At 39.9% G+C, this 13760-nt stretch overlaps 1 protein-coding gene across 3 annotated transcripts in view; it reads right to left on the bottom strand.

Annotated features, from left to right (window-relative positions):
- Positions 1–966, bottom strand: part of TRMT11 (tRNA methyltransferase 11 homolog) — a 52461-nt gene extending 51495 nt beyond the window's left edge. For all 3 annotated transcript variants that reach the window (XM_066247929.1, XM_066247930.1, XM_066247931.1), the window contains exon 1: positions 867–966. In XM_066247929.1, coding sequence (XP_066104026.1) covers positions 867–959 — 93 coding nt within the window. In that variant the 5' untranslated portion in view covers positions 960–966. The remainder of the gene's footprint in view (positions 1–866) is intronic.
- Between the last annotated feature and the right edge of the window lie 12794 nt (positions 967–13760).

The following is a 13760-nucleotide window of genomic DNA, read 5'->3' as shown; positions in this document are numbered from 1 at the left end:
GGGCTTGGGAGTCAGGCCACAATTTAGTTTTCAGTTCTTCTAAATTGTAGCTATGTAGTTTTATACAGAAAAAAGTTAAATTTATCTGCTACATACTTTGTAATCCATAATAAGAATAGCTTGTAATTCTAATTTACTTATTTCTCTCCTTGGCCTGGCTAACCCCTACTCATCCTTTAGTTACTGTTCCTGGAAATCATCTCAAAGACGAACATCCCTCACCCTGCAGGTGGATCAGATTCCCCCTTCTATATGTTCTCATGTTTTCCTGCGCATCTATTACAGCAACTACCAATGCATCTGCTCAGCCCTTTGCCTAAACAGTAAGCTCCTTTAAGATAGAAACTGTTACCGTTATATCCCCAGCGTCCTGCACATTCAATTAGGGGTACTCTGAAAGTGTTTCTTGAATGAATAAATAAAACTTTTCCCAACTTCTCCAGCAACTAATCCCTACCACCCACCACCAGCAGCAGTCCACCCTCCTCCAGAGTTTGATCAGCATATTTGATACTTAAAACACTGCACTGAGCATGTCTGCCGGCTGTCTAGTCTTCGCTAGACAAAAAGCTCCTGGAGCAAGAGGACAGTCACATTCACCTGCCTGACCCCGGTACCTGGCGCAGGGGGAGAGGAATGAATGAACGTGCTAGCCAAGCTGAGAAAGTCTGTCTCGAACTTCTCTCTCCCACACCCCTCGCCCAGCTAGGACCCATCCCAGGGGCCGAGGGACTGGGGGTGCGTGACATCCCCGACTAGCACGCCTCCTGAACCCCCGCGAGTTCGGGCTGCGCGGTTCTCCGCCACATGCACACCGACCCCCACTGCGCAGCCCTCTCCGGTTGGAAGTTGCGGAGAGTTCTCACCGGCAGGCGGAACTCCAGGTGTTCTTGCGCCATGAGCAGCAGATATCTATTCAGGGAGCACGGCAGCGCCATTGCAACCGCCACAGTACGCATGCGCAACCCCCGCGGGTCCCGCCCCACACCCCCCACACACTCGTTTCCGCTGAGGAGGAGCTTGAAGGCCGGAAACGCAAGCGCGGGGCGGGCGCTGTCCCGGGTTCCTCACTGGGCAATTTGAGCCTGGCGGTGCTCGGAGCTTGTCACCGCAGCTAGGCGCTTTGTGGTGGATGTCCCGAAGTACAAGTAGCTAGTGGGAGCGGCCGCGTGGTGTTCAGGAGCTGGCTACGATGAGACAGCCTAGTTCCCAGTACTTCTCCACCTGGGATATACTCCCATCCTGCTCTGCAACTCCTCAAACCCTAGTTCTGCCAAGCTGGACCAAAATGTCCCCTTTTCTTGCAGACTTCTTGAACCATTCTAGGCTTTGGGGACTTACCTGGACCACTCATTTAACATTTAGTTAAGGTGAACAACTTTTTTACAATGAAAAGGAGGACAAAAATAAATCAAAGGAAACAATATCATAAATAAAGGAAACATTTTATTCATTGCAAAAATAATACACTATAATATAAATGCATAACAAAAACATTTATAATATTTTATATTGTAATGCTTACATGCCTATTAATTTTTAATAATAACTAAGAAAAAGGTACTCATTTAGATACAAATATGTCACATCACACGCAATGGATCGGCTCTGCATAGATCGAATACGGACATTTACAGATTAGTCTTCCGATATCAAAAAGGGCATGTAGGAGGACACTTTTCGAGAGAGGACGGAAATTACAAAAGGACTGTCCTCCCTAAAGGAGGACGATTGGTCACCTTACATTTAGTACAGTCTGTTTTTGCAATAACTTTTTAATGATACATGCCTTGCAAGCCCATTAGAATAAGCTCAAGAACATCTCTTATGGTTCATTCTGGACCTCACAGAAAACAAAACAATGCCTTCCTCAGAGTAACTACTCAATATTTACAAGGTTGTGATAGTAGTCTCCCGTGACCACAGCCGATTGTATATTAAAACAGTGATGGAAACTGCTTCTAACTATTCACTCTGGCACAAATGTCATTGTAGCACATAAATAAGTAGTAGCATTATTTAAAATTTTAATAATTTGCATATTCTTTATAGACATGATGTTGAATTTGAGAGTACTGAATCTTTATCATTATTGAGAGCTTTCTTTTTGGCATTCCACTGTAATACTGCGCAAAATACAAAAGAATAGGTATCCTATACCTGAGCACCATGTGCCAGGAACAGATGCTTTGTAGTAGTGGTTAAGAACATAGGCTGTGTGTGGTATCAGTCTTAGGTTCAAACCTCAGCAACACTGTTTACCAACTATATGCTCATAAACAAATTTCTTAGCCGCCCTTAGCCTGTTTTAATAAAAACATGGGACAACACTGCCTCCCTCAAGGGATGGTTACGATTAAGTGAAGTATGTACATAAAGTGTTGATACAGTACCTGGCATGTTGTATGGGGCCGATAAATGACTAAATCCCCGCTGATCTTCATTCTAGAAATAAGCAGGAGAAAGCATCCACACCTACATCATGAATCTCAAACTGTTGGATACATGGTCTAGGGATATAGAAATGAACACTGCACAGACCATTAGGGTTAGTGTAAAAATACTCCGAGATCAATTAAACTACCTTTGCAGGATTCAGGGCCAGACCCGTTCAATGTTACTGAGTTTTTACTACAGTAAAGGAGCCACAGGAAAGTATGGATTTTGGAAGTTGGTATTCAAGCTAGAATCCAGAGATTCTAAAATTAAAAATATATATGTAATGGAAGGGGCAGAAATTCATAAGTTTTTCTTCTGAGGACTATCCAAAGCTCAGTCCCTGCTTCACCTACCAGGGCAGAACTTTAAGATATTTGGCTTCACCCCTAAGATTCCTGTTGTGTAAGCACTGAAGCCTCTGGTACAAACCGTTGATTATTAAAAACCAGAAACATTGGCTGGGAAGGAAGGACCAGGAATTGAAGAAGAGTGCTGTGTTCTCATTATACCAAGCCACTACAGTGTTGGACACAGAGTCAGTGAAGAAAGGAAAGGACCAGAATTAACACATCCCAACAGCAAAGGTCATGTGTGATGTCAAAACTGCTCATACATCTGTATCAGATGGAGCATCTAACTCCAGAAAAGGGACTGGATATCATGGAGAACCACAGGGATTTGTGCGCCTATAAGAGGGTGAAAAGTTTGCAAATATATTAATAATTGAAGTTTTTGTAATGAATAAAAACAAAGGGGGCTTTAGAACAGCTTGGAGAATAAAATTTTATTGGAACATATTATATAAGAACTATGGAAACTTTGCTAGAGTGAAGCATTCCTGTGGCAGTTCTAATTTCATGCCGGAAGGGTCTCTAACCTCTTTAATCCTAATGGAGGTAATTCAGGAACAGGAGAAGAGAGAACATCAGGTGCTCTCAGGAAACAAAACTGAAGAAGTGGGGCCTCTGAGGCATCAGTTCAAACTTAAGCAGCTGTAGGTGATTTAAGTAGGACTCAGTTCCTGGAGCTTAAGTTCCCAAGAAGCAAGATATGCAGAAGTGGAGAAAAGGAGATCTTGTCCGCTGGTCAAGACCCCCCAGAGCAAATCTGAAGCCCTGTTTGCTCATTAGGCCCCACTAATTTGCCACCAGTGAAACAGGTTCTGTACACAGAAAAAAAATGTGAAGGAGGACAGGCTGAAGATTCAGCCTTCTCTCCTGGTCATCCTTAAACTAATGCTGCCGCAATTCAAATAATCAATCAAACAGATGCAAATTTCCAGGCAGATGTAAGGTAGCAGCCTGATTGATATAGGCTAGAGAACTTTCCTCCTATCTCAGCCGCTGGCTGAAATAGAAAGTTTTCCAGAAGAAGCCTAACCTAGGGCCTAAAAATTTGGGATGCCTCTCCTCTTCGGGTCAATCCTTAAATTCATTCTGTGCAGTGGGAATGAGATTGCAATGAAACCAGGTTTATTTTAGTACATTTAAGCTAAATCGGAGATGATTTTTATACAGAGTGGGGCAAAAATAGCTTTACAGTTGTGAGAACATGAAACAGTTTATTCTTGTACTATATTATTATATTATTTTCTATACAGACAACTGTAAGCTTACTTTTGAAGTACCCTGTAATTATTTAGCTAGAATAGAAGCCAATTTATAAACAGCTTAATCAACAGGTATTGGCTTCATTTTTGTAAACTGGAGTAGTGGGCACTTAATGAATGTGTGGGCATCAACTTTTGTAGATGAATTTTGACATCAAAATCTAGAGGCCCTGGCCAGTTGGCTCAGCGGTAGAGTGTCGGCCCGGCATGTGGAAGTCCCAGGTTCGATTCCTGGCCAGGGCACACAGGAAAAGCACCCACCTACTTCTCCACCCCTCCCCCTCTCTTTCCTCTCTATCTCTCTTCCCCTCCCACAGCCAAGGCTCCATTGGAGCAAAGTTGGCCCAGGCGCTGAGGACAGCTCCATGGCCTCCGCCTCAGGCACTAGAATGGCTCTGGCCTAATGGAGCAATGCCCCAGATGGGCAGAGCTTCACCCCCTGGTGGGCATGCCAGGTGGATCCCAGTCGGGTGTATGTGGGAGTCTGTCTGACTGCCTCCCCGCTTCTAACTTTGTGGGGGGGAAAAATCTAAAAATGTATGCCTTGGCCATATAGCTTGGTTGTTTAGAGCATTGTCCTGAAGCATAAAGGTTGCTAGTTTGATACCCGGTCAGGGCACATACAGGAACAGATTAATATTTCTGTCTCTACCTCTCTCCCTTCCTCTCTCTAAAATCAATAAAATAAAGATTTTTAAAAATCTAGAAATATAAGAGTATTACAATAATAAAGACTGTGCTTTTAACCTTGGATTCTTAAATAAAGAAGAAGTATACCTACATCTCTTGACAGTGAACTTTCCATACATTAGAATACGCCAATTCATTAAACATCTTTCATTTGTACCTCTGTATTTAGGGCTATTAAAAAAGTCCAGATGACCAAGTGGGATAACTCAGGTATGAAAGGCTGGTTCAACATTCAAAACTCAGTGTAATACATCATACCAACAGGCCAAAAAGAAAAATCACATGGTCATATATCAATAGATGCAGAAAAATGCAACACACTTGGCAAAATGCAATACACACTTGTTAAAAATTCTTAATAAACTAAAACTAGATAAGAACCTCCTTAACTTTGATAAAGACTTTCTAAAAAAAAAACAAAAAACCCTACTGCTAACATCATAGAAACTCAAAGCTTCCCCACTAAGATCTGGTACAAAGCAAAATGTCAACTCTCACCACTCCTTTTCAATATTATACTGTACTGGAAAGTTTAATCCAATAAGACAATAAAAGGTATACAGATTGGGAAGACACAAAATTGTCTTTGATCACAGATGATATGATCATTTATATAGTAAATTAAAGAAAAAACAAAATGAAACCAATAAGGGATTATAGCAAGGTTGCAGAACACAAAATATGCAAACGTTAATTGCTTTCTTATATGCTAGCAATGAAAAAGTGGAATTTAAAATTTAAAACGCAATACCTAAATGTAAAATGCAAAACTATAAAATTCATAGAATCGGAGAAAACCTAGATGACCCTGAGTACAGCAATGATTTTTATTATTTTATTTTTTTTTTATTTTTCCAAAGCTAGAAACAGGAGGCAGTCAGACAGACTCCTGCATGCACCCGACCTGGATCCACCTGGCATGCCCACCAGGGGTCGATGCTTGGCCCATCTGGGGCGTTGCTCTGCTGCGACCAGAGCCATTCTAGCACCTGAGGCAGAGGCCACAGAGCCACCCTCAGCGCCCAGGCCAACTTTGCTCCAATGGAGCCTTGGCTGCAGGAGAGGGAGAGACAGAGAGGAAGGAGAGGGGGAGAGGTGGAGAAGCAGATGGGTGCTTCTCCTGTGTGCCCTGGCAGGGAATCAAACATGGGACTACCACACGCTGGGCCAACGCTCTACCACTGAGCCAACCGGCCTGGGCCAGCAATGACTTTTAGATTAAGGACCGAAGGCACCATCCAAGGAAGAAATAACTAAAAAACTGAACTTCATTAAAATTAAAAACTATTGCTCTATAAAAGACAATGTCGACGGAATGAGAAGCCAAGCTCCACACTGGGAGAAAACATCTGCAAGTCACAGCTGATAATGGATGTTATCCAAATACACAAAAAACTCTTTTTTTTTTTTTAATTATAATTTTATTTTTTTAATGGGGCGACATCAATAAATCAGGTTACATATATTCAAAGATCAACAAGTCCAGGTTATCTTGTCTTTCAATTATGTTGCATACCCATCACCCAAAGTCAGATTGTCCTCTGTCACCTTCTATCTAGTTTTCTTTGTGCCCCTCCCCCTCCCCCTTTCCCTCTCCCTTTCCCCCCTCCCCCCGTAACCACCACACTCTTATCAATGTCTCTTAGTTTCACTTTTCTGTCCCACCTACGTATGGAATAATGCAGTTCCTGGTTTTTTCTGATTTACTTATTTCACTTCGTATAATGTTATCAAGATCCCACCATTTTGCTGTAAATGATCCGATGTCATCATTTCTTATGGCTGAGTAGTATTCCATAGTGTATATGTGCCACATCTTCTTTATCCAATAGTCTATTTACGGATTTTTGGTTGTTTCCATGTCCTGGCCACTGTGAACAATGCTGCAATGAACATGGGGCTGCATGTGTCTTTACGTATCAATGTTTCTGAGTTTTGGGGGTATATACCCAGTAGAGGGATTGCTGGGTCATAAGGTAGTTCTATTTTCAGTTTTTTGAGGAACCAACATACTTTCTTCCATAATGGTTGTACTACTTTACATTCCCACCAACAGTGTATGAGGGTTCCTTTTTCTCCACAGCCTCTCCAACATTTGCTATTACCTGTCTTGTTAATAATAGCTAATCTAACAGATGTGAGGTGGTTTCTCATTGCCGTTTTGATTTGCATTTCTCTAATAACTAAAGAAGATGAGCATCTTTTCATATATCTGTTGGCCATTTGTACTTCCTCCTGGGAGAAGTGTCTATTCATGTCCTCTTCCCATTTTTTTATTGGATTGTTTGTTTGTACTTGAGTTTTATGAGTTCTTTGTATATTTTGGATATTAGGCCCTTATCTGAGCTGTTGTTTGAAAATATCACTTCCCATTTAGTCGGCTTTCTGTTTATTTTGTTATCAGTTTCTCTTGCTGAGCAAAAACTTCTTAGTCTGATGTAGTCCCATTCATTAATTTTTGCCTTCACTTCTCTTGCCATTGGAGTCAAATTCATAAAATGCTCTTTAAAACCCAGGTCCATGAGTTGAGTACCTATGTCTTCTTCTATGTACTTTATTGTTTCAGGTCTTATGTTTAGATCTTTGATCCATTTTGAGTTAATTTTAGTACAGGGGGACAAACTGTAGTCCAGTTTCATTCTTTTGTATGTGGCTTTCCAGTTTTCCCAGCACCATTTACTGAAGAGGCTTTCTTTTCTCCATTGTATGTTCTTGGCCCCTTTATCAAAAATTATTTGACTATATATATGTGGTTTTATTTCTGGACTTTCTATTCTGTTCCATTGGTCTGAGTGTCTATTTTTCTGCCAATACCATGCTGTTTTGATTGTCGTGGCCCTATAATAGAGTTTGAAGTCAGGTATTGTAATGCCCCCAGCTTCATTCTTTTTCTTTAGGATTGCTTTGGCTATTCGGGGTTTTTTATAGTTCCATATAAATCTGATGATTTTTTGCTCGATTTCTTTAAAAAATGTCATTGGAATTTTGATGGGAATTGCATTAAATTTGTATATTGCTTTGGGTAATATAGCCATCTTGATTATATTTATTCTTCCTAACCAAGAACAAGGAATATTCTTCCATCTCATTATATCTTTCTCAATTTCTCTTAACAATGGTTTATAGTTTTCATTATATAAGTCCTTTACATTCTTTGTTATGTTTATTCCTAAGTATTTTATTTTTTTTGTTGCAATTGTGAAGGGGATTATTCTTTTGAGTTCATTCTCAATTATTTCATTGTTGGCATATAGAAAGGCTATTGACTTCTGTATGTTAATTTTGTATCCTGCGACCTTACTGTATTGGCTTATTGTTTATAGTAGTCTTTCTGTGGATTCTTTGAGGTTTTCGATGTATAGGATCATATTATCTGCAAAAAGTGATACCTTTACTTCTTCTTTTCCGATATGGATGCCTTTTATTTCTTTGTCTTGTCTGATTGCTCTGGCTAGAACCTCTAGTACCACATTAAATACCAGTGGAGAGAGTGGACAACCCTGTCTTGTTCCTGATTTAAGGGGGAAAGCCTTCAGTTTTGTGCCATTTAATATGATGTTAGCTGATGGTTTATCATATATAGCCTTTATCATGTTGAGATATTTTCCTTCTATACCCATTTTGTTGAGAGTCTTAAACATAAAATTGTGTTGTATTTTATCGAAAGCCTTTTCTGCGTCTATTGATAAGATCATGTGGTTTTTGTTCTTTGTTTTGTTGATATGGTGTATTATGTTGACCGTTTTACGTAGGTTGAACCATCCTTGAGATTCTGGGATGAATCCCACTTGATCGTGATGTATTATTTTTTTAATATGTTGTTGTATTCGATTTGCTAGTATTTTGTTTAGTATTTTAGCATCTGTATTCATTAGAGATATTGGTCTATAGTTGTTTTTTTTTTTGTGCCATCCTTGCCTGGTTTTGGTATGAGGGTTATGTTGGCCTCATAAAATGTGTTTGGAAGTATTGCTTCTTCTTCAATTTTTTGGAAGACTTTCAGTAGAATAGGAACCAAGTCTTCTTTGAATGTTTGATAAAATTCGCTGGTATAGCCGTCAGGTCCTGGACTTTTATTTTTGGGGAGGTTTTTAATGGTTTTTTCTATTTCTTCTCTACTAATAGGTCTGTTTAGGCTTTCTGCTTCTTCTTGACTCAGTCTAGGAAGGTTGTATTGTTCTAGGAATTATCCATTTCTTCTAGATTGTTGAATTTAGTGGCATAAAGTTTTTCATAGTATTCTACAATAAATCTTTGTATATCTCCGATGTCCGTGGTGATTTCTCCTCTTTCATTTTGGATTTTGTTTATATGAATTCTTTCTCTTTTTTCCTTGGTAAGTCTTGCCAAGAGTTTGTCAATTTTATTGATCTTTTCAAAGAACCAGCTCTTTGTTCTATTAATTTTTTCTATAGTTTTACTGTTCTCTATTTCATTTATTTCTGCTCTGATTTTTATTATCTCCTTTCTTCGGCTAGTTTTGGGTTGTTTTTGTTCTTCTTTTTCTAGTTCCTTAAGGTGTGAAGTTAAGTGGTTCACTTGGGCTCTCTCTTGTTTGTTCATATATGTCTGAAGTGATATGAACTTCCCTCTTATCACTGCTTTTGCTGCATCCCATAGATTCTGATATGTTGTATTGTCATTTTCATTAGTCTGTATATATCTTTTGATCTCTGCACTTATTTCTTCTTTGACCCATTCATTTTTTAAAAGTATACTGTTTAGTTTCCACAATTTTGTGGGATTTTTTTCCTCCTTTTTGCAGTTGAATTCTAGTTTCAAGGCTTTATGATCAGAAAATATGTTTGGTACAACTTCGATTTTTCTGAATTTGCTGATGTTGTTTTTGTGGCCCAACATATGGTCAATTCTTGAGAATGATCCATGTACACTGGAGAAAAATGTATACTCAGTCACTTTGGGATGAAATGTCCTGTAGATGTCTATCATATCCAGGTGCTCTAGTGTTTTGTTTAAGGCCACTATATCTCTGTTGATTCTCTGTTTGGATGACCGATCTAGAGCCGTCAGCGGTATATTGAGGTCTCCAAGTATGATTGTATTTTTGTCAGTTTTTGTTTTAAAGTCAATAAGTAGCTGTCTTATATATTTTGGTGCTCCTTGGTTTGGTGCATATATATTAAGAATTGTTATGTCTTCTTGATTCAGTGTCCCCTTAGTCATTATGAAATGGCCATTTTTGTCTCTGAGTACTTTTGTTGTCTTGTAGTCAGCATTATCAGATATGAGTATTGCTACGCCTGCTTTTTTTTGAATATTATTTGCTTGGAGTATTGTTTCCCAGCCTTTCACTTTGAGTTTGTTTTTATCCTTGTTACTTAGATGAGTTTCCTGTAGGCAGCATACAGTTGGATTTTCTTTTTTAATCCATTCTGCTACTCTGTGTCTTTTTATTGGTGAGTTTAATCCGTTTACATTTAGTGTAATTATTGACACTTGTGAGTTCCCTATTGCCATTTTATAGATTGCTTTCTGTTAGTTTTGTGTCTTGTTTGATCCTTCTCTTTTGTTTTTTTATCTTTTGTTTTTATTTGGTTGTATTCCATACATCTTTCCACTGTTGCTATCTTTTTTATCTCATGTGCTTCTGTGGTGGTTTTTTCAATGGTGGTTACCTTTAGGTAATGAAAAGCGTTCCTACCCTGTTCATTGTAGCGCACTATTTTGTGAGTACTTTTGCACTCCATCGTCCTTTGCTACTGTTAATCTCCATCCTCTCTCCCCTTTCTTTTTGTTGTTGTCACAGTTTAAATTTGGTTTTATTGTGTTCTTCTTGGAGCTTTTACTTGTGGCTTTATTTTTTTTTTTGTTCTTTGTATCTGATTGGAGAACCCCCTTTAGTAATTCCTGGAGTGGGGGTTTTCTGATGATAAATTCCCTCATCTTTTCTGTATCTGTGAATGTTTTTATTTCTCCTTCATATTTGAAGGATAGCTTTGATGGGTATAGTATTCGTGGCTGAAAGTTCCTCTCTTTCAGGACTTTAAATATTGGGGTCCACTCTCTTCTAGCTTGTAGAGTTTCTGCTGAGAAATCTGATGATAATCTAATGGGCCTTCCTTTATATGTTGTATTCTTCTTTTCCCTGGCTGCCTTGAGAATTTTTTCTTTGCCATTGGTTTGTGCCAATTTCATTATGATGTGCCTTGGAGTAGGTTTGTTGGGGTTAAGAAAACTCAGAGTTCTGTTTGCTTCTTAAATTTGAGGCTTTAGTTCTTTTACAGGCTTGGGAAGTTCTCATCTATTACTTGTTTGAGTATGTTCTCCATTCCATTTTCTCTCTCTTCTCCCTCTGATATACCTATTATTCTTATGTTATTCTTTCTGATGGAGTCAGATAATTCTTGTAGGGCTATCTCATTTTTTTTAATTTTTGAGTCTCTTTTTCCTCTCTCTGTTGTGCCTCAAGTTGCTTGTCTTCTATTTCACTAATCCTCTCTTCTATCTGGCCTGTTCTATTAGCCAAGCTTGTTACCTCGTTTTTCAGCTCGTGAATTGAGTTTTTCATCTCTGTTTGATTTGTTTTTATAGTTTCAATTTCCTTGGACATATATTCTTTGTGTTCATTGAGTTGTTTTCTGAGCTCCCTAAATTGCCTTTCTGTGTTTTCTTGTATATCTCTGAGTATTTTTAGGATTTCTATCTAGAATTCTCTGTCATTTAACTCCAAGGTTTCCAATATATTAAATTTTTTCTCCATAGATTTTTCCTCTACTATCTGTGTTACCTCTCTTTCTTTTGTATCCATGATATTTGATTTTCTCTTCCTTAATGGCATCTGAGGGTGGTTTTGTTGATAGTATTAATGAGATTTAATAAAAAATAAAAAGTTAAAAAAAATAAAAAATTGAAAAAAGTTTTTTTTAAAAAAATTAATGATGAAATAAAGAAAAATAAAATAAAATAAAAATTTTAAAAAAGGAAATTATTCCCCCCCTCCTTTTTTTCTCTCCTCTCCTCTCCCCTCTTTCTTGAGAAAATCTTGCGGTGAACTGTGAATTATATTGTATTTAATAGAACAAACAATGCCTGTAATGGAGGGTCTGAATTGGGGAAAAGTAATAAAGGGGCAAGAAAAAAAAAATTTAAAAAAAGGGGAGGGTATGGACCCACAAAAAGCAAATAATGAAAAAATTTGGATCAAGAATAAAATGATTTGCGTTTAGGTGTTGGTTGACTAAGAGTTATGATGAGAGGAGTAAGAGGGAAACAGGAAAATGGGGGGACAAATTAAAAAATTACTATTGTATTTAATGGAACAAGAGCTTGATAAAATGGAGAGCCAGGGATGGGAGCACTGCTAGTGAGTTAAAAAGGTGAAGTAAAAAACCCCCAAAATGCCACAAACATAAGTTTGAGTCCCAGATAAAATAATTTGTTTGTTATTGAGGTTTGAATAAGAGGAGACGTAAAGGAAAAAGGAAGAAACTAATATAGAGGGAGAAAAGAAGAGAGAGAGAGAGAAAAAAGAGGGAACCACTAAAAGAAGAAAAAAGAAAAAAGAGGAGAGAGAGTTAAGGGTTTTGGAGTGCAACCCTCATAGAGAGAAAGGAAGAGAAAAGAAAAGATAATGGGAGATGTAACACTTATGGGTAGTGTAGTTCAAGGAGAGGAGAGTAAGACCGGTAGGGAGTTAAACGACCAAATTGGAGGAGGAAAAAAAAAAGAAAACAGAAAAAAAAAATCAAGGATGAAGAGAAACAAACAAACAAATATAATAAAATGGGATAGGTTATAAAGTCTGCGGATTATTCTGATTTTGAGAGGTTATCTTCTTGCTTTTTCTTTTCTCTCCCTCTTCCTGGTCGGCGACTCTGTACCCCCAGTTCTGCCCCTTTGGCACGCTCAGGTAGAGGTTTGCAGTTGATAAGTCTCTATGGCGATGTCATGTATTGTGCTTCAGTCTCGTTGGCAGTCGAGGCTCATTAGCGTTTATAGGCTCCGACAGTGAGAGAGTCCGTGTTCCAGGAGCCTCTCTCCTAGTCTTTCCTTCCTCAACCAGCAGCCTGAGAATCCAGCTATGGGGTTGCTGCTGCCTCTGCCTGAATAGTAAGAGGCTCAAAGAGCGGGCAACTCCCACTCTTATTTCCACTCAGCACAGGGCTCTGGGTAAGGCTCAGTCAGTCAGAGCTGCTAGCATAATCAGCCGGGGCTTTCGCCTACTCAAAGACCTCTGGCTCTGTCACTCTGTCTGGTAACACGGGCGGGTCTGCGCGCACAGACCAGGATGTTAGACCGGAAGTCTCGCGCTCTGAGTGAAACCCCCCGCCCGCACTGAAAAGTTCCAATGTTGGAATTGGCTCTCGCTCGTCCTCGTGTGCCGCTCTTTCAAGGCGCTGGGGCAGCCCGTGACTCCGCCCTCGGCCCACACAAAGGCCCCCGACTCTGCCCCTCCGTGGGACAACATGGGCTCCCACTCTGGAGGTGCTGGGAGGAGTCTCCTTCCCACTCTCCGTGCGCGCAGACCAGGATGTGAGGCCGGAGTCTCGCCCTCTGAGTGAAACCTCCCGCCCGCACTGAAAAGTTCCAGTGTTGGAATTAGCTCTTGCTTCCTCCCCGAGTGCGGCTCTCCCTGGGTGCTGGGGCAGCCCGGAGGCTTTCAGCCCACACAAAGGCCTCTGACTCTGCCTCTCTGTGGAGTAACACAGGCGTACCCTCCAGGGGCTTTGGAAGGAATCTCTCGCCCACTATACGTCTACCAGGGGATCAGGTAAAATGGCTGCCCCGCTTGTCTTTCTTTGTCTGGGTTTGGCGCGAGTGTTAGCTGTATTGCCCAGGTTGTCACAGGAACAGTTTTTCCTTGGCTTGGATCTCTGTGCCACAGCCTGGTTCGGCCGTTTGTGCTGCGGCCTGGATCTATTCACCCCCTTTGCCCGCCTTAGTTTCTATATTCTCAGTTTCCAGTGAAAATCGCCCTGTTTAGGTTAGTGAGGAAGGCAGAGCATTTCTTACTCCCTATTTCCTTCGGGGTTTGGTTATATATTTAGCCAATTTTTCGCTC

The sequence above is a fragment of the Saccopteryx bilineata genome, chromosome 12, assembly GCF_036850765.1.
Source record: "Saccopteryx bilineata isolate mSacBil1 chromosome 12, mSacBil1_pri_phased_curated, whole genome shotgun sequence".
Lineage (NCBI taxonomy): Eukaryota > Metazoa > Chordata > Mammalia > Chiroptera > Emballonuridae > Saccopteryx > Saccopteryx bilineata.
This window is presented reverse-complemented; position numbering and strand designations above follow the sequence as displayed.